Raw genomic sequence first — 22735 nt, forward strand, 5'->3', positions numbered from 1 at the left:
TCTACTGATAACCTGTGTTTAGTAATTTAAGTTGGGTCATTTTATTTCTTTGAGACATCCCCCTAATCAAGCAAATTTTCTTCGTGGAGAACCCTGAAAAGTTAGGTGATATCAACCATTTCATGTGGTCCATTTTTCGCCAACTTAACTGTCATAATCTGCTTTGAATTAGCTAAAGCAGCAACACCATTGAAAGTTGGTTAACATATTTTAACGTGTTTCCTGTCAGTCTCACGTTTTTCAGTGGAGTTTCTCTAAATACCTGTCCCAACGTTTTGAAAGTATGGATTCATTTGTCGAAATAGGTTGGACAACTCTTGTAGCTATACGATTTGGATAGCAATTTTCGTATTCTCTTTTTGAACAGCGTATATTATTTGCCTTTCCTAAAACATAAAAATAAACTTGACCGTAACAACTTGATCGTTGAATACTTAAACACTACCCAGACAGCACACTTTATCCCAGGGACATCCCATAGTAGTCCCATATGTCCTGAGAATGTCTCGGGATATGTGCGCTATCCTCAGGATATCCCGCAAAATCCCGGGACGAGTACGAAATCCACAGGATATCCTACAATATACCGTAATGTCCCGGGATTTGTAAGTTAACCTCAGGATATCCTGTAAAGTCCGGGATATGTACGAATGCCATAGGATATCCCAGAATGTCCCATGACATCCAGGGACATGCACAAAATCCACTGGATATCCTGTAATGTCCCGGTAACAAACTGAAGAAAAAAAATACTACCACTGATGAAATGTACAGTATATCTAAATTTAAATGTTCAACAAGGCCAATATATAATAATTTGTTTTTTTACACTAGTGCTTTCAGAAACTTGGTTTCCATCTTCAGGCTGTGTTTACACTAGTACAAAAAGTAAATATTTACTTAATAAATTAATTTTAAACAAAGTTAAAACAGATGATTTAAAGGATATTGGAAAAATAAAAAATAATATTAAAAAAATAATCTTTTGAATTTTGGATATGTTACAGTGTTGTTCTTGATGTAATTATTTTCAGTAATTCCGAATTTATAATTGGGTCGTCTTCATTATTTAACAAATAATTTTGGTCTGTTTTTTTTTCTAAAAATAAGATTCCCACGCATGTTGAGGTTTTATAATTTATTTTAAAAGTTTAAGGTTTCCCAGATTGAAAATATGTCTTGTTAATACTATGGCTAGCAAGGGTTGACTTTACTTTACTGATATTACTACCACTGAGTTCAGGAAAACTAGAGTTCTATCATAGTTGTGTGAAATGTGAATTTAATTCTAACTTTAAATTAATAAAACAACAAAAAACTAATTTTAATCATATAACAATCAATTATTACAGTGCTAATCTAATGGTGATTAAATAATCTATATTCAAATACCAGTATCCTCTCCAACTACCAGAAAAACAATTCAACTACTTGAGGCCTAAACAGATTAACAGAATCATAGCCTATACTGTAGTATCAAAAATATTTTAAGTATTATTGCGACCATTGCAACTGTCGGCTACTCTTTAACCACTTGAAAACACCCATAATCAACAAGCGCAGATAGCTCAGGAGGTAAGGTAAGAGGCTCACAAGGCGAAGGTGCCAGGTTCGAAACCCGTCTGAGCCAAAAACTTTTTTCTCGTTTTTTTCTTCAAAATTTGTGTTTATTAACTATTTAATCAATTTACTAAACTTATAATTAAGCTTTTCATACTAAATCTATATTATTTTGTGTTTTTTATGTTCAGGCCCAGACCACACTTTATCCCAGGGACATCCCATAGTAGTCCCATATGTCCTGAGAATGTCCTGAGGACTACCCTGGGATGACCTCGGATGTCCCACGGATATGCGTGTGAGCTTATCCGTAGGACATCCCCGGGCGGGGACATTACGCATTCCTGTGGATATCCTGTGATATCCCAAGTTGACCATAGGACCACTATGGGATATCTTGCATATCCTGTCGCAATTCGCAATATCCGTGGGATGTCCTGAGGAGAAAGTGTGCTGTCTGGGTAATTCCTTCCCTTATGTTTGGTCTAATATTGCCACTAAAACTTTCAACAGCAAATGAGTTGTTGAAACTTCTTATTTTTGACTTGAAATGTCTGGATTGTGTTGGTAAATTCATTCAATAGACCTTGTATAAGTTTTCCCTAGGAATTGGAAACATAACCTAGAAGTAAACAATCCATTTGTGTTTTTTCTCAATTGAAGTAGAGCGAGTAATACAAAAGTTTACAATAAAGATATAAGGTCCGCCAAGATTTGGTAAAATCTTACTACTTGAACTAATCATAGTCAAGGCATTAAATATAGTTTATACTAAATGTTTTGAAATATCTTGTTTTGTCATTGTCAGAAGTAAACGTTTCTTGCATGCATTCATTTGATCTGACATTAGACAAGTTTACTTTACCACCGTGACAACACTATGTGCTTCGTACATTTTTTCACTTCTAAAGTGAGTTGCTGAGCAGAACCATCGATGTATAGCAGAACTGGCAAATATTATACATATCACCAAGTGAATGTGACGTATCTGGATGGTTGTCTGTTAGAGGCCTCTCTATTTCTACTCTCCTCATACGCATAAGATATCTTACTATTAATTGTCTCCTACTCACGTTTTCAATATTTCTTCTTTGAACTTGAGGCATTTTCTGTTCTTCCTACAAAACTGATTACCGGTTTAACTTGGTCTTAACCTACTGAATATTACAAACATTAATATTTACTCCCAAAAAGCTAATGAGTTTCTTTTTATAAACAGCTGTTTTTGGTTTTTAAATTTCTCCTATGTATTTCTTATGGGGAAACCCCGACCTTTGAGAGGGTCTCACGCTCTTCAGAGTAGGAATTTTAAACTTCTAAAACCTTATTGCAAAACTACATATTGAGACGAATCATTTGACACCTTAAACGTTGAAATTGGTCCACAAATAAGGGAGGAGTTGCGTTAACAAAAAACGGCTTCATGGCGGGGACATTACGCATTCCTGTGGATATCCTGTGATATCCCCGGGCGGGGACATTACGCATTCCTGTGGATATCCTGTGATATCCCAAGTTGACCATAGGACCACTATGGGATATCTTGCATATCCTGTCGCAATTCGCAATATCCGTGGGATGTCCTGAGGAGAAAGTGTGCTGTCTGGGTAATTCCTTCCCTTATGTTTGGTCTAATATTGCCACTAAAACTTTCAACAGCAAATGAGTTGTTGAAACTTCTTATTTTTGACTTGAAATGTCTGGATTGTGTTGGTAAATTCATTCAATAGACCTTGTATAAGTTTTCCCTAGGAATTGGAAACATAACCTAGAAGTAAACAATCCATTTGTGTTTTTTCTCAATTGAAGTAGAGCGAGTAATACAAAAGTTTACAATAAAGATATAAGGTCCGCCAAGATTTGGTAAAATCTTACTACTTGAACTAATCATAGTCAAGGCATTAAATATAGTTTATACTAAATGTTTTGAAATATCTTGTTTTGTCATTGTCAGAAGTAAACGTTTCTTGCATGCATTCATTTGATCTGACATTAGACAAGTTTACTTTACCACCGTGACAACACTATGTGCTTCGTACATTTTTTCACTTCTAAAGTGAGTTGCTGAGCAGAACCATCGATGTATAGCAGAACTGGCAAATATTATACATATCACCAAGTGAATGTGACGTATCTGGATGGTTGTCTGTTAGAGGCCTCTCTATTTCTACTCTCCTCATACGCATAAGATATCTTACTATTAATTGTCTCCTACTCACGTTTTCAATATTTCTTCTTTGAACTTGAGGCATTTTCTGTTCTTCCTACAAAACTGATTACCGGTTTAACTTGGTCTTAACCTACTGAATATTACAAACATTAATATTTACTCCCAAAAAGCTAATGAGTTTCTTTTTATAAACAGCTGTTTTTGGTTTTTAAATTTCTCCTATGTATTTCTTATGGGGAAACCCCGACCTTTGAGAGGGTCTCACGCTCTTCAGAGTAGGAATTTTAAACTTCTAAAACCTTATTGCAAAACTACATATTGAGACGAATCATTTGACACCTTAAACGTTGAAATTGGTCCACAAATAAGGGAGGAGTTGCGTTAACAAAAAACGGCTTCATGTATTATATATATAGATATTGAAAATAGAACATACGGAATTGAAAACTTAAACAATATGAATTGAAAATTTATGTATGTACATTTAACGTGGAGTCAATAATTTCATAGTGCATTAAGCACAGTTTTTATTTCAGCTCCGGTTTTTCAATACAGACAAACGCTTGATATATATGTCGTTAGCACGATAACCCGAGCAAAAATGATCCGATTTTGATTAAATTTGGTACAAACGTGTAAACTACATTTATTCGAACGAGTTCGCGAACCAGCATGATTGGACAATCTATTATTAAAGAACAGCTCTCACTGTATTTTGAAGCAAATAATTTGTTCTCAGCTGCCCAGTTTGGTTTCAGGCCTCACCGCAGTACTACTGATGCTGTTGACAAGTTAATAAAAGCTGCTTTTCAGTCTTTTGAGGATGGGGGCTTTGCTGGGGCCATCTCTTTGTGACCTCAGCAAGGCCTTTGACATGGTTGATCATGACACCCTCCTGGGAAAGTTAAATTTCTATGGGGTTAAGGGGAATATTTTTGAACTGTTTAAATCATGAAATGAAATGATTTATTGTCGTTAAAACTATGTACAAAGTTCATGACAATCGTCAAAATAAAAACAAAACAATCAAGATGGCTCTGGCAACTAAAATATCTAAAACTCTAAACCAAAGTACTCTTCATGTTTATACAGGCAAGCCTGGGTTAGAGTAGTTTTTAAGACATGTTTGAATTTTAAAACACACAGGTTTTTGATGGATGCAGGCAAGAAATTGTACATTTTAACACCTTGGTACTCAAAACTATTTTGAGTGGCTGTATACTTATGCCTTAGTTTTTATTTTAGCTGTAGTTGTACTGACGTTTTTCCAGTAATGTAACCCTATTTTGTGGAAATAAAAATTTTTGATTCTTGGACAATGGGAACGATGGTTTATGGGGGTTTTATCACGGTTTGATGGGGGTAAAATGGGGGTTTTCCATTTTTGACCTTTACACATAACATAACATAAACTAAACATAACATTTTGCAATTCTTTTCAAACCATTTTGTAGAGTTAAAAAACAAATAATTTAGTATATTGAAGCGTTGTTATACACCTATAATAGTTACGGAGAAAATTACAAAAAATGTAAATATAAAATCCCTAATTCTTATTAAATTTGGAAATACATTTATTTCATACCTTTTCAATCAATTTTGAGACTGGTGACGGGCGATGGCAGTAAAATCTCACATTTGCAATACCTCAGAGACAAGAATCAAGAATATTTATTTGCCATTAAATAACAGAACGTTACAATAGGCATCGTCAGTGCAAAAATACATCACAGTCAGTCTATAATCATCTATAATACAATCAGTCTTAGCGTCTAAAAATTCATCTACAGAGATTGATTTCATCAATGCTACTAAATTTGAATAAAAACCTAATTGGTTTGGTTCCTTCTTTTAATTTAGTACGGACTTGAATGATGTACGTAATGATATACAAACCAATTAAAATCATTCGTTTTATTTTTCATATATATTACTATTTTAATATATTTATTGACCCCATTTCTATATTTATACGTTGAAATCTCGCTTGTGATGTGAGTATGAGACTGAGAACGAGCGACCTAACCAAACCAACTTAACTCGCTACTACTACTACACTACAATACTACAACTTCGTTATTTATTTTGTTTAGTGGTGATGTCCTTCATAAAATACGAAATTAGGTTAATTTCTAAATTTGTGCTTATTGTTTTTAAGAAAAGGTGAAATTCTATAATTTATTACGAATTATACAATGTGAGACGCATTTATGTTCCCATCAACACACACCAAAGTCATTACCAACAACAACAGTGTTTGGATCCGAGTTAGGTTTATGGAAAGCTGAAAGGTATTATAATAATTTGGATAAATTTACTACTTATAGTTTTGATAACATTTTTTATGTGTTGGAGATACTATACGAATAATTAGGTGTACATATTACTTAAAACTTGTGGAGTTTGGCAATTTTAATCTAAATGTAAAGGTGTAGCCTAATGGCCTAATTTTTAAATAACAATTATGTAGGGTAGGCAGTTACACAGCTTAGGCCTGGTTATTTATGTCTTCTTAACTTTATGTTGTTTAATATAATCCTAACTAATGAGATGAACATATTTTTCATGTTTAACTAAGTTACCCTATCATATTTATATTAACTTAAATACGGTAGCCTACCTATTTCACTTTTAAGTTTAATTAGGGGTAACACTTCCATATCTGTTGGCACAAACAACCGAATGAGCAATATTGATAATTCGATACATCCTTTGGTTAGTTAGGTTAGGTTAACCTTACCTACTAACCAAATGATATATCGAATAATCGATATATCGATCGATATTTTCATTCGGGTGTTTGTGCCAACAGGTATGGAAGTGTACCCTTAATTAGCACATATTAATCTAGCCAGTCTAGTAAGGGTTTAACCGGGTAGACTTTCATAAGTTAAGTGGTGCTGCCAAAAACAACCGAATGAATATATCGATCGATATATCGAATAATCGGTACGATATTTTCATTCGGTTGTTTTTGGCCCCTCTTATGAAAGTCTACCCGTTAAGGCGGCACTTTAGTTTACGTCCTACATTTACTCACATACTGCCGTTTGGTTAAGGTTAGGTTTGGTTTAGAACAGTTTCATTTTATAATAAGCTGGTACAGTAGTTACATAATGAATGTATAATAGTAAATTGTGTCATATAGGCTATTCAATGAATACCTAAGCCAACAAAATATAAGACATAATCTGAGGTTCAATGAAATATAAAAATACAATAATGTGCAACCTCCGTGTACCATATTAAAACTATTTAAAGACAAGCATTTAAGTACCAGTACTGTATGATTGAAGTACCTATGCCACTGTTAAGGAACTGTGACAATCTTGTTTGATATAAACTTAGTTTATCAATATTTTCATAATTTTGGGATCAAGGCCTACAAATTAGGCTAGGTATCCAATTTGCTAAACGTGTTTCCTAGTTTAGCTTTTTCTAATACCTACTAAGTACGATGTAACATACTTTTTAATAGACTAAGCATGACTTTTTTCTATTTTAGGTTACACAACCAAGGCAAACTGTAACTTACGATGTGTTGCAATGGCTTCCTCTAGTTCAAGATCTGTTAAAGTTACTGATCTCAACCCTCATCTGTTGTGTGTTTTATGTGGGGGCTATTATGTTGACGCCACCACCATCATTGAATGTTTACATTCCTGTAAGTAGAGCGTGGTATTTAGCTGAATTCAGAATAGATTAAAATCCCAAATTATTGTACCGAATTAAGAATTTGAACTAGGCCTAGATAAAATAAAATTAAAAGAAATTGATTTATTTAGCCTATGTCCAACGGTTCCACCATTTTAAGTAAAAAAGTTAATACAATAGTGCCGACAAAAAAAAAAAAAAAATACTCTTGAATAGGGCCTACTATTGGGCCTACTATCTCCAACCTACGGCCCGTGGACCACCTGCGGCCCGCAAACAGATTTTATCTGGCCCGCGAAGGCCTACTGGAAAATAATTACTTTTTTTACAACCTTTCAGTGCCGCCGCGTCTCGCTCCGCAATGCACCATTGTCGTAGCTTGAGTGCGGAGCGTCTCATAGCGAGATTGCGTGAGAAATACTGGCGTCTCGGAGCGAGACGCTCAGAAAATCACTCCATACAGTATCACATTTCAATAAAGCTGGCTGCAAATCACACCAAATGTGACAGAAGGAGGTTGGCGACAACTATTTTGCTCTTTTACCGTAGAATGGAGCTGAGAAATGTGATCATCCAATCAAAAACCATTACGCAATAGTAGAAGGTTTTGCACAGCTGGTTTGTGTGTTGTTGTTTTGACTGTTTACGTTCTTGTTTACGAATTGTTTCGTTATAGAACTGCAGGTTATAGTCATGAATCGTTGAAAAATACATTTTAAACCTGAAAGTTATAATACCACAGCTTATCCGTGCATTTGGTGATAGTTTGTGGCTAATCACATAAAGTGTACTGGTAACTGGACTTGTCAGGCCTATAGGTGCATGATTTTATTTCGACCGTTTGTATATTTTGTGCATGGCTTCTAATAGTAGGCCTAATCTTAGTAATTCGAATTTTAAACATGATAATAACAACATAAATACAGTCAATGTTAAATGATATAGTTTTGTCTGTAACAACACAAGTCTTAGAGCATGATTTAGGTTGTTTGCTGGGTAGGGCCTAGAAATGTTTGAGACCTCTTTGTATTAAATGTTACATATTGTTTTGGACTTATACAATAAATACATTTGTTATACATGATTTCTCTTAAGTTTTTAATACTCTGAATGTAAAATTTAATGTTTAAATGAATAATTTTAAATTGTGTTAAAACTGTGAATATGAGAATAAACTGCACAATATTTCTGTCTTGTCCAGGAAAATATTTCATTTTAACTCATGAAACCCCAACTAAAATTAGTATTTTACAATGCCCGATCTAATAATCTAAAAAGCAAAACAAATTTATGCCAAAAATGTTAATAGATTAGTATTTTATAACGATTTTCCTAAACTCCTGCATTTATGTAGAAAAATGTTCGGCATTCCTAGAAGCAACACCACATGTAGGCCTGGCAAACCTCAAATAAAATTGTTTCACCCGCTCAAGGCACTCAAAGAGTTAATTGGTATAAATCAATAATCTATACCAAAACCTACGCAAACGGACACTACAATAAACAGCAAGTCTATCCATCCGACAATCCACAAGACCGCAGCATTTAGATCCATGCTGTACCGAGCCTATAAGATTCCACTTAGCCAAGCCAATAGGAAGAAAGAACTGGACACCATTAAGAAGATCGCTCAAGTTACTAGGTTTAGAGCCAAAACAATAAAGGACATCACAAGAAAGACAAGGAGAAAAATCAATAGGCAGAATACACTACACAGCAGAACAACATTAGAAGAGATGAAAGAGGAAAACACCAGATATGTCACATTTAGCTACACGGGGACTACAACACAAAGGACTGCTAACAGATTAAAGAAGTACAGAGTTTCAATAGCCTACAGGACTCAGAACACCATGAGTATAATACTGCATCCAAAAATAGAAGATTGTAAAAAATTCGACGCTTCAGGCAAATATAAAATCAATTGTAACGATTGTGATAGCTTCTACATTGGACAGACTGTGAACTTCGTTAACCGCTTCAAAAACCACACATCTGCGTGGAGGAACATCAAACCGGAAAGATCAAATGTCGCACAACACCTGTTACAAAATGGCCACTCATTAGGAAAAATGGAGGACAGTCTATGTATTTTAAAGAAATGTAAGAAAGGATATTTAATAAATGTTTGGGAAGAATTGTATATTTATTAGGAAAAATGTAAAAATAGAAATAAGTTGATTAATGAACAAGTAAATTTCTATTCCAGTTGTACTTATAAAAAAGTATTGGCCGGTACTTCCGGTAGCCAATAGGGTATAAGTAGGGACGCCATTCAAGATTCTTGTCACTAGCCTATTGGGTCTGATGTTGATTGGAGTGTCCAATCGAAATCCATCACCACTTACCATCTTTTTTGTATATTTCCGTCTTGTTAGTAACAGTATAAGCGTAAATATATGTTTTAAGTGTTATAAGACGTCTCTTTTATTTACTTTCCGTAAATTTAATAACACGTACAATGCTGATCAAGAAGTTATTTATTTAAATAAGAAAGTCACGTCAAGTAAGAAAATTACAATCAAAACTCGGGAAATGATGATTATGTTGCTCTGATCACTGGGATGATCCCGGACAGTGGTGCAATCATGGGACATGATTACAACATCCCTATTTAAAGTTCTGATTGTTGCTCACAGATATCACTACAATATCTTTCCCAATGTTACTTGTACCTTGATAAGACTTTGCGAGACAATGATGATGTCTCTGCGACTGCGGAAGATGTTATTGTCAATACCGCAGTCGCCTGCACTATCACTGTCTGCCTGCAGATATCTAATGTTGAGTGACCAAGAAGTAAAGGTCGTCAGCACGGGATCTCCTAAGTTAAAACTCATCCTTCTTATCCAATATATTGTAACTGAAGTAAAAGTTAATTTAATTAAAGTTGGCAAAAAAAAAAAACAGAAAATCAATAGGCCTGGCCTATTTTTAGTACCTACTAGCATTACCCGGTGCATGTTGCTGCGCTTAACAATTATTATTTTTAAATGGTAATCTGTTGTTTACAATAAATTCTAAAAAATATACCAAGAACAAAAATAGAATATTTTATTTTACTTTAACGTCAGTGGATAAAAAATGTAAGCGCTTGATAAGCCCTGTACAAACGGGTTGTGAAATGATTGTTTGGAAGACTAAAGACAAAGTTGCAAGTGTCTAGAGGGCATTATCTACTGCAGTTTCAACACCTAAAACCATCAGTCCACCCAGCTTAGGTATTAGTTTGCTTCAGTCAATCACATTCGGCTCAAAACAGATCCAAACAAGGAGTCTAGATGAAAATTATAATTTGCTTTGTCCAAGTCGTTCTTTAAAAATCTCTTGTTATTTTTGTTGTTGTCTACGTCAATGGCATTTTTACTTGGAGGTGAACTTTTACTTTGTATTATCCTGTACAGTGTACTCAAACGCTTAGAGCAAGCGGCCCAAACCCATATGTTTTGTGGATAAGCCCGTCTCTCCTGTACCAAAATCTAAGACGCTAACCACTCAACACACTCAGTTAATGCATAGATCAAAGTGGATATATTTTACTTATGTTCAGCTTACTTGTATGGCAGTTTGCCTAGTCGTTGATCTATGTCTGTGAGGTGACAGTGGAACCAGAGCTAAGTTTAGCTACGTACTATTTGTATGTAAGCCATTAATACAAGAACTGGCCACATTTAGCCCAAGTTGTATTTTGTTTAGACTATATCTCTTGTTTCAGTTTGCAAAAGTTGCATTGTACGATACTTGGAGACAAATAAGTACTGCCCGATTTGTGATGTTCAAGTTCATAAATCAAAACCTCTGTTGAACATTCGCTCGGATCGTAAACTACAAGCGATTGTCTACAAATTGGTACCGGGCCTCTTGCAAAGTAAGTAATACGCTAGTTTTTATAAAAGCTTTTCATAAAATAAAACAAAAGAGTATGGCACAAATTGTAAAATATGCTTCAAAGTTAGAAAGATAACAGTCTTACACTGGTACACTCAAAAGTAACCAACATAAAACACGTCAATACAGGCGGCAAAGTCAAATTCAAAGTAAATGGTACAATTATTCATGGAAAAAGTAAGTCGCTCAAATAAATCAATTTTAGTAATATATTTTGTTTTTAGATTGTTAAACCTTCTGATTTTCTTTTCCTAGGAGAATTGAACTGCCGGAAAGAGTTTTATAAGAACCAACTAGATTCGAAGTTGAGCAGCAGTGAAAATGTGGCCGCAGCGTTGGAGGACAGCCCTGTATGTTCCGAGGGGGAGACATTCTTGTTGGGTGTCCAATATGTCGACGCATCTGCTGAGGTCACTATAATACTTCCTGTATGATAATAAGTGTACACATATATATAGAAGATCGTTGAAGGAAGATAAGTTGGTAGTGATCTGGGAATCTGGGATGGATAAAAAACTTATGCCAGAAACTTTTTTGTAAAGAGGGATCTTTCTGTTGGCTCACCTGAGAAAATTAGAGTCCATGGGCTAAAAGACACACAGTAAAAACCACAAAACATATTGGTAACACTGATACAGTCGAAACTTGACGAAAAAGTAAAACTGATAGGTGTTGCAAAACTGTCATATCACGCTGAGTTTGCGATTTTTAAAAACATCGCCATCGCCACACTCATTGACAAATCAATCAGGCAATCTCCATCATCAATGTTTACTGATAGCCTGTTAAGAGTTGTTTGGCCTGAATTTGGTTAGTCCATTGACCCTGTGCCAGCGAAAAAACATTAAAACCGATCATATTCACCGGTTTCTTGGGTCTAAAAACATTTCATGGGTTCCTCTAACCTTTAACCAATTTAAACCAGGATATTTGGTTGTGTTGTTGCTCTATTACCTCTTCATACCCAACTAGAAAGGGTGAAGCTCGAGTTTATTCAATGCATATATACTGCAGGATGAGTCTACCACAAGTACTGAGTAAGGACCAATAGGAGTTCTTTCATGAGGCCTTGCAGTTTATTTGGGGCAGAACAGTTTTGTAACTGATACATTATGTTTTTTTAAATAATTAGTTTCAGATTTGATGTTTTGGATGCAATAGCAATGAGAACCTATATTTATGTTACAGTCACATAACAAGAGATACCTGAGGTGTCCTGCGGCCATCAATGTCAGTATTCTACATAAGCTGATGAGAGCCAAGTTTGACCTGAAAGATGCGCAGAGAGTGGAGTTCCTATATGAGGGAGACCTGCTGCCCGACCACATGTCTCTCGTGGACTTGGCCTACATGTATCACTGGAAAAGGGTAAGTTAGACGTAACTGATGTTCGGATAGTCGTTCATTGACAGGAACTGCTTTTGATTACCTCCAGCAATTTTAGCAACATCCGTCAGCATACAGGGCTGTTAACATTCTGGAAAGTCAGGGGTAGTCATGGAAAAAAATTCTGGTCATTGAAAGTCATGGAAATAGGCAAAAAGTCATGGAAATCCCCAATGATGGATGGTTTTGGAGGGGACCTTTCAATTCTCTAGTTGGCCGTAACCCCCGACTATTGTAGCATTTTTCAGGATTTTTCACAAATTTATGATAATTTAATTTATTATATGTTGTATTAGTTTATCAGTTTTGAGTTTGTATTAGTTCATTGTTGTACCTATATTGCACTCCATTGTTATCTGTTAATACATATTTCAGTATTTTCTGTGAAATAACTTTTGTAGGCAGTATTATTTGTGTGTGTATGTTAAACTACAATTTTCAAGTAAAGTTTGTGAGTCATGGAAATCAATGGTAAATGGTCATGGAAATTAATGACACATTTTCTGTGGACACACTGAACATATCTTGATATCTTGTGGTGACACTGGTGATTGTCTTCCATGATTGCAGAACATCCGTTAATAGCGGTCACTCTTCGAACTTGGCAAAAGTGTCAATATCGATTTTTCATATATTTTTTTTCCTTTTGGTTAACTGACGTTTCGGATGATTGGGCTTAGTATATAATCAAAACTCTACTATACTGTATTTACATTTATGCATTGAAGAGTGGTGGTTGGCTGAAGCCCGCAATGTCTTTCCTCTCCTGGTTCAAGTCAAAGACATTTTCACCTGACACCTCTTGTATTAAATATAAAGCTATGTTATGTCCTTTGTCAACCAAACTGCATAGAAAAGTCATCATGAGGTAATCCATCATCCAAAAAAACAATGAGATTTGTAATTACAAATATTTGGTGTGTTAAAACCTTACACGAATCCTATCTTAATGTGACTTGCATAAAAATCGATAGAGAGTAAAAAATTATCAAAATTTTTATAATTGTAAAATTAATTCCCAAGAAATTGTCTTTTTACCAGGCCTACTTGGGCTGATGAGACAACAGCTTCTCATCAATTTTCTTCTGATCATAAACTGTCAATTAATTGTTTATAGAGCAGGTTATAACCCTCAATAAAAGCTGTATACTCCTTCTTCTGCCATGTATATACTAAGAATTAGAATTGATTGGTATTAGTGATGTGTCGATACCAAAATTTATCCATTTTCGATACCGATACAATTTTTTTTTAGTTTTACAACATTTTCAAGATGGATTGGTTATACCTTAATATGGTTCCATAAAGTTTTTTTGAGGTAATAGGGTGTTTTTCAAGTAAAGAAAAATTGAATTCATCAAAGACAAATTCTAACCTAGCCAATTTAAGTTTAAACTTAAACCCATCTAAACACATCGAACAACTACCATATCAAAGGTAAATGAAGATCTAAAAAAAAAATCAAAAAATAACTAGAGAATAAATAATAGCTAAAGGTGTGGCAGCTTGATATTTTTGGTTAAGCCAAACTCGAGGTTATATCGTAATCATCTCTTGCAGTCGTGGAGACATCATCGTTGTCTTCAGGGATCATTGCAAAATCCTGAATATCTTCCTCAGTCATTGAAACATCATCACAGTCTTTTGTGGTCGTAGCAAAATCCTGAATTTCGCTCTGTGGTAACTGAAACATCATCATCGTCTCCCTAGACATCAAGATCATCTTCTGCGATCGCGGCAACATTCATTTTTACATTCAATTCATTAACATTTTTCAGTCTTGTAGACATTTTCATAACACCTTAAACACCGAGGCCTATACACAGAGGAGTGTGACATCTAAAAATTTAAATACAATCAATAAACATTCAGTATCCCTACATATTTGATTTAGATGTTGGAAAAATATAAAGAAATCTATAACCAATATTGATTTTGAAAGAATGTGGTATTGTTTCTATTATATTTTTTTGTTTAATGGGCAATTTCTTGAACATGATTCCTTGATAAAAAATAATTGTATTTATTCCTTTAATAGTGGAGTGTTTTGAAATATTGATCTCATCTGGCTCTTTTTTGTTTCCAGAAAGATCCGATTGAGTTGGAATACCGGTTCCTCGAGTGTCAACAGAAGAGGATAAAACTGTCACATCACGATGACAATGCAGGTGTTGAAGAAAAATTAAACGTAGAGCATGAGGCAGACCGAGAGGTTCAGCTGCAGATCAGCGAGACTGGAGTGATGAGTGCGCAGAGTGTGGACAGCGTAGAGGTGACGTCCGTGAAGGATATCAACCTAGAGACCATGGAACTGGTCAAGTCATTGGGCAACCAAGTCACACTGTCCTTCGACAGTTCGCCAGGCAATAGCAAAGTCAAGATTAAGCATGAAATACCAACCAACAACAACACTATCACCATGGAAAGTGTTAGCGAAGCTCCCAAAGATGTAAATTGCGTTAAAGATTTGAAAGAGGAAGCTAGCGAAAGTAAAGAGATTACTGTGAAAAAAGAGTGTCCGGTAAAAGAGGACACGAAAGACTCGATTAAAGTAAATAATAATGAACCAGAGAAAAACAAAAGCCATGCGATCAATTCATCTCTCTCAATCACGGTGATTCCTGTGGGGAATAGGCCTACTGCCAGTACTCCTGTATATCGTCAAAAAGTTTATCCTGGTGCTGTGAAAGACAATTCCAATCAGTCAAGGCAGTTCAGAGTGAAAGAGACACCAAATGATACTAAGCGACCGGAAGTGACAATTAAACCGACTTCAGAAAAACCGGAATTCCCAAAATCAGGCAATGCAGCTCGTTACAAGACATTGAAAACCCCGATCAAACCGTGGAATCCCACTATCCCAAGGGCGACTATTATGGCCATGAAGCAAGCTCAGGCGGCGAGTCAAGAAAAAGATCCCAGTAAACCTTCACCAAAACCTCCTAAATTCTTTAAGATGCGCAATGTGCCTCGGTTCCTAGGCAACCCAGCGTCAGGAGTGAAACCGATGTATCAGGTGTTACCGGGCTCTGAACTCCCGACTTCTCAGCCGAGCTTATCACAGACTTCAAAATCTACGCCCTCCTCTGAGCTGACAGTGATGAAGATCGATCCAAAAACTCTAAACCCCATCTCTGTACCTCATCCTAAATCATCAAAATTGAACTCATCCTCCAGTAAACCACCTGTTACTTTTACTCCAGCTCATAAACCATCGGAGAGAGACTCGGTCAGTGGTGTGAATCCTATTCGAAATCCAGTTAGTAAAAGTAATCTACCATCCAGAGCTCCTAGTCTGGCTCATTCACAGAGTTTCCCATCCAGTCCGTTTGGCCTCCCTTCACCTCATGTTTTATACCCGGGGTTTCCTCGACACTTCTCCCCGGTGGATGCTGCAGGCAATCAGCTGTCTGCGGACAATCAGATACTGCGGGCCATGTCAATGTTGTGCTCTCCAGGTGCAGCTTTCCACCCCTCTCTCCCCCCCTCCATCAGCATGCTCTTCAACCCCCACCACCCTCACCATCGGTCCGCACCTGACAAGTTGAACTTCAAGTACAATCCTAGCGATTTTCACAAAAATGCTACCGGTACCACAACAACTCCATCAGTTCAGAGGATACCTCCTTCTGGTCCTTCGTCTAAAATTTCATCGCCTTCTCCGAATAGTAGTTTTTCCGAATCCCTCAGCTCCCCGGCTGTTGTTAAAGAAGAGAAACATCCAGCAGGGGAGAAAAAAGAAGCACCGTCTGAAGAATCTAGAAGTGGAAGTTTGGTGCCATCAAATGAGTTCAAATCTAAATCGACGCCTCCCTCGAGCAGTACAGAACAAGACAATCCCCTACCCAGAATAGGCAAGACGAGTCCTTTGCCTATAACTAATGGGTTATCTAGTATTACAAAGAATAATCTAGACAAAGAATATCTTCTGAAACTGCACAAGCAAAGTGCAAGTGCAAAACAGTGTATAACGGAACCCGCAGAACAAAGTAAAAGCGCAGATAATCAAAGAGATGATTCTAAAAAGGCAGTTGACAATAATAATAGTAGTTAAAGAATCTGTGATAGTATTAAACTTATAATGTGTGCTATTTTTACATCATGAAAAAATATAGGTTAGAGTTGTATTTGTAATTTATCAAACTCATTTGCCTTAAATGTCTTTAACAAAAATTTGCTATTAACTACGGCAAATATTCTTTACAAAGTGAATAGTTTTCCCGCCATAGTTCATGTTTGATCCTGTTGATTTAAAATATGTTTTTACCAAACTTTTAATTAGTTCATTTTAAACCTAAAACAGTCCAAGCAAAATTAATAGCCTATTAAGAACTTAAAAGTGCTATGTACAGGGTGTTCAAAAAAGGTCGATATAATTTAAGCACTGATTCCTTGGGTCAAAATAAATAGAAAATCAAGAATAACATTTTTTTTTAAATCGCTTAGTTAACCAGATATCCGCCATTTTGTATTTTTTACATAAACATTTTTATCTTTGAATTTACTCAACCGATCTTTGTGAAACTTGGTATGTTTGTTTGTTAACGTAAAAGAGACCCATGTAAAAAAATATCTATCTTAATCAACTAAAAGTTTCAAAATGGCGGCCTTTTTAATTTTTTAAACTTAAATTACTTGAAAATGGCTGATTTTGTGAAAGTATGTCAAAAAAACTTTTATATAGCATTGTTAATTTCCTATCAAAGAATACTAAGATTAAAAAGATTGAACAAGAAATAGCTGAAATATTACGAGTTTAAGCTGTAAATTGAGGCAAACCTGACTAGAGCCTTATTCTACCCCAATTTAGAACTAAAAATCGAAATATTTCAGACATTTCTCAGTCAATCTTTTTGATCTTGGCATCGTTTTATAGGAAATAAAAAATGTGAAATAAAAGTGTTCTTAATATTTTTTTCATAAAATCAGCCATTTTTGAGTAATTTTAGTTTAAATAATTAAAATGACCACCATTTTGAAATTTTTAGTTAAATCAAGATAACATTTTTTTCTAAGATGGGTCTCGCCTACCTTAACATAGGCTACATACCAAATTTCATAAAGATCGGTTGTAAAAATTCAAAGATTAAAATGTTTATGTAAAAAATACAAAATGGCGGATATCTGGCTAACGAAGCGGTTTTGGAAAAAATGTTTTATATTGATTTTCTCTTAATTTTGATCCAAGGAATCAGTACGTAAATTATGTCCCCACCTTTTTTGAACACCCTGTATAACAAAATTCTCTTCTTAATTAATTCTTTATTTCATGGGTTAACTTTTCACAAAGGGCATAATATGGTTTTTAAATGTCTTAAATTGCCCCTCACAGTTTAAATGTGTTGTTAACGATTTGGCAAAGGTTTTCCTAGTTAATAATTGTTTTTCTTCACAGTCTATATTTTTTCATCAACCCTTTTTTACTGAAAAGTACAAATTCTTACTTAAGTCAGAATCAAATGTAATATGAACAAATACTTTGATATAGTAATTGTTGAATTTGTATATTATAAAGAGCTTTTATATAAGGTTGAATGTTTATAATGGTTGTTGCAGGTGTATATACTAACATGTAGCAATAATTTTGATCACTCAATGAAGTATTATTTCCAAAATTTACATTTTCTGTTAGGCACATTAAAATGACATTTTTCACCCAAGCCTGCCTGGAAAACTCTCAAGGTTATAGAAAAAACTGCATAAATCTAAATGTTGCCTAAAATTTCCTCACAACTATATATTTTTGTCACAAAAGTCACAGGAGTTTATTAACTCAATAGTTATTCTACTTAGCCTAAGTTAAAAGAGTTTTAAGATGTGTTACATTTGCCTTTTAAATCAACTATTTTCTATTGTCGAATTGCCTTACATACTTAAACAGTGTTATATTTCATGTAAATACATAAGTGTTACCTGATTAGCCAAATTTAACATCGCCTTGTAAGTTTGAGAATATATTTATTGTATTTGTAGGCCTATATATTTTACTTGAAAATGATTTAAATCTGATATTTAAGCGGCAAAACCCATAAGCTTGACATATCGCTTGTACCCATCAATGGTAATTCAACATAAAACCTATAGATATGTATTGCATATAATATCTTGATAATTTTCGTTTTTTAACAGTCCTTAAGATTTTGGCACTATACCATTCCTCAACCCGACTCAAGTTAATTTTTTTTAAGTATTTCATAGTCTCTTACTCCAAACAAAAATGCTCTGTTATTTCAAAAAATATGAACTAAAATAAAAAATTGTAAAATAACATAATTTGGAAAAATTAATTGATTGTAACATGTAGAATCTGTCTTGCATTGTTTTGGTGAATGGTCCAAAAGGGGAGTATTGAACAAGGTCCAATGATTAAGTCAGTGTCATGATGTCCAAAATATAATCTTTGAGCTGTCTCACAACATCCAATAAAAACTATTCGACTGTAGCACAACGTCCAAATATCATCATGTCCAAAAGTACAGTAGCTGAAAAAAATATAAGTCTTTCTACAAGCTTTGCACGTCATGGGACTGGACGTCGTGCAACAGTGCACTTTATACTCTTAAAACCCCTTGCCAGTTACACGACGTCCAATAGCTCAGCGCTGTTGCACGATGTCCAGAGCTCCTACATTCGGAGCAAGGTTGGATTAGGCTAAGTTAGGTTAGTATGCACTACAGACGGTAAAACAGTACTCACAGGGTGCAGGCACTCTGGATGTCGTGGGATAGCGCTGATAGCTATTTGATGTCGTGCAACTGGCAGCGGCTTCAGACGTTGTGCTACTGCTACTTATTTAAGAGTGTAAAGTGTGCTGTTTCACGACGATCAATCTCATGACGTCCAAAGTTTGTAGAAAGACTATGTTTGTTGCAGTTACTGCACTTTTGGACATGGTGAGATTTGGATGTTGTGCAACAGTCAAATATGTTATATTGGACGCCATGAAACAGCACAAAAATTGTATTTTAGACGTCATGCAATGAATCCATCTAAAATTGTGCTATTTTCTGACAAAAATTTTTCTCTAAAACCCATGTTAAGAGTGAAAATAATGTGTAACATGTTTAATGTGTTGAATATTGGGTTAATATATTGGTCCATGTTATGATTAGGTCCACTTTTCAAAATGCTCGCACACAGGTTATTGTATTCTGTTTACTTCTTATTAACATGAAAACAAAAACTCTTTAACTGTGTTCGTATTGGTAGTGTGGGTTTCTGTGGTTGGTTTAAAGGGATGTTTCTACAATACTTTTTTAACTGCATGTATTGTATTTGTATACCTCAAACTGTATTGTGGACGCCTAGCATAAAAATCCAAGGACCGTTATGTTTAAAAAGTGTAAAAAGTAAATACACATTTTGAGCTGTTAAAGAGGGAATATTTGGCTTTTCAAATACTGTGATGCTTGTACAATCTGTGACTTCGTTAATTAAATTCTTGTACCATTACAACGTATAGTGCAAACCAACACTTTGTATACACTTCAAAAACACTTGGCGTTAAAACATCCAACTTTGTAGAAAAATTTATTAAGATAAGTAGAAAGATTATATTTATTTATTGCACAGACTATACATACAGCTTTAAATATTTAATTATTATACAGCTCAAACTGTTGTTATGGTCATACTGGCCAAAAAGCTGGTCCACTTTAAAAAGTCGTGAACTACCTACCTTAATAATTCGTACCCAGTGCTCGATTTACGGAACGCGGTGGGACGGCGTTCCGGTACCCCTTTTTCAGAAAGATAAAAATATTTGGCATAAGTAGGTACTAATCACATTAAATAGGTTACAGTTACGGAACCTCACTTTTTACAAATCGAGCACTGTTTGTACCAATCAATATTATGTTTGTTCTTTTGTGAAAACCCCATTAATTAGTGTTATGTACTTGTTTCTTAACGATTTTGTAAACAAAACATTTATTTTATGGGTTTTGCCATACTGTCATATTTTATTCGTTTGTACATTTTTTCTTTACAAGATTTTTTATATTAATATATTTTTAATCATAAGGCACATATGTAATGTTATTGTATTAATAAGAATGTGTATAAATTAGGTTTAAGTTCATTTTGAATCATTTTTATCACATTTTCAAGTTATGATAAATTAAATTAATATATATAACGTTAATTGTTAAATTACTTAAAATATATCTTTCAATTTTTTGATAAATAATTAAGTACCGTAATGAGAGTTGAAATAACTTTATTTTTCATATCAAAGTTTATATCTATTAAAAAGGAAAAAAAAAATAAATATCTTTTTTATTTTGAGCGCATATTTAAAATGTTACTATAGTTAACTACACTATTTTTATGATCAAAATTATTTATCTTTAATGAGAAAATTGCAATGTTTATAAAGATGAGCTTGTTACCACAAATCAGAAAATATTGTTTACTATCTGTATTAATAGTCAAAGTTACTATACAATCATATTTGTAGCGTAACAAAACAATTATACTTAATAGTGAAGCTGTAAAAAAATAGGTACAACAATTTGAAATGGCTATTTATGAAAGAGGTATTGTACATATTATCTTGCTCAATTGAATCTAGTTTTATGGTTTAACACCATTAAAATACAACAGAACAATTATTTTTTGTTACATACCACTATGCACATCATAGGAATGTATCAATATGTATTTTTTTTGTACAGTTAATCATGTTTACGGCCTCTTCTTTATGAAGGGCAAAGAACAGGAAACCTAAGTAAACCATAGTTCAAATTAAGTTTAGGGCATTGAAACAATTTTGTTCAAAATAATTAGATACCATACACACATACAGTAGATTCTAACAGTAGAATTATTGTGTACCTATTTTCAGTTTTGAATATTAAGTTTTATATAAGCACGGATTCATATCTTAAATAATATTTTAAAACCAATTTACTTGTTCACACAAGTAAACTGTTTATAGAATTAAAATAAAATATCTCTCTCGTAAAAGTTAACAGTTAGCACAAAATAAATTACAATGAGGTTTGTTATGTGGATTGTAATTTATAACGTTTTAAGTTATCGTTCATGTGTATACTTTCTTCACTGGGTATGTTTGCTGTTATGAATACAAGACAAATTTAATTTGACGATGATCAAGAACTTTCGAAATAACATTTGCCATGAAATGTTCAAAAGTTATTTACATTTCATTGTTTGTAAGAGCAAGTTAGTCTGTGATATTAACATTTCAGGATAGGCTTACTTTACATAATAAATAATTAAATGTAAATATTGTATATTACATTTTATATAGTTTTGGTATTGTATGTGCCTTTCTAGAACAGATTTAAGTTTTTGGATGGTTTTGTTACTCCTAGTCAGTTACTGGTTGAGGGCTTTTGTAAAGACATTTTCTCATCAACAGTTTGCACATTTGCATGGATTGTAAGCTTTTATAAGGAACACTTTTTTACTGTGAAGGGTCTTTCAATATTTCAGCCTTATCTCACAAATGGAAATTATCTCACACGTAAACATAACTTTTGTAAATTGTACAACTTTTTGAATATTCTGTATTATTTTTGTAAATAAACAGTTTGATGATTTGTTATTTAATGTTTTTTTTTTTGCCTCTTCCACTAATATTGTTGATGTGAGAATTGAGAAATTTTTGGTGCAGTGCTCTACGTCAGGGAAAATTGAAGAGAAGACAGCTTACTTAGTATAAAATGAGTTTCATTTTATACATGCTAAATAATATTGTAAACTATACATTTTTATTGCTAACAAAAGGTGTTTCCAGTATTGTTTTCCAATTTTACACTAAAATGACATTTGTCTAGTTGGCCCGGTTTCGAAAGTGGAGCACATCTTCAGGCCATAAAGAAATATTTTTAATGAGCCTGACAGCACTTGTCTTAGTCAGATTAGCTTTATCTGAGTGTAACTCAGTTAACCTATATCCTCATTCTTACTAGGGTTTTTAAGTGTTTGCCGTTCAAAAATATAACTGTGGACTCAAATCGGCAAGTTTGTTAGTTCGATTCTGAAGTAAAGTCAAAAACTTTGTGTTGATTCAAAAGTGAACCCAGCTAGCTGACCTTGAATCTTTGTGCT

At 34.3% G+C, this 22735-nt stretch overlaps 1 protein-coding gene across 1 annotated transcript; it reads left to right on the forward strand.

Moving 5' to 3' along the window:
* Positions 1-5803: 5803 nt before the first annotated feature.
* On the forward strand, positions 5804-20708 carry LOC128990503 (polycomb group protein Psc-like). Its single transcript, XM_054412877.1, has 6 exons — positions 5804-6021; positions 7236-7394; positions 11100-11252; positions 11528-11682; positions 12461-12640; positions 14745-20708. Exons 2-6 carry the CDS (start codon positions 7277-7279, stop codon positions 16710-16712), a joined length of 2574 nt encoding a protein of 857 aa, XP_054268852.1. The 5' UTR covers positions 5804-6021; positions 7236-7276; the 3' UTR covers positions 16713-20708.
* The last annotated feature ends 2027 nt before the right edge of the window (positions 20709-22735 follow it).

The sequence above is a fragment of the Macrosteles quadrilineatus genome, unplaced genomic scaffold (assembly GCF_028750875.1).
Source record: "Macrosteles quadrilineatus isolate MER2022 unplaced genomic scaffold, UCM_ALF_1.0 Scaffold_3__2_contigs__length_128488019, whole genome shotgun sequence".
Classification (NCBI taxonomy): domain Eukaryota; kingdom Metazoa; phylum Arthropoda; class Insecta; order Hemiptera; family Cicadellidae; genus Macrosteles; species Macrosteles quadrilineatus.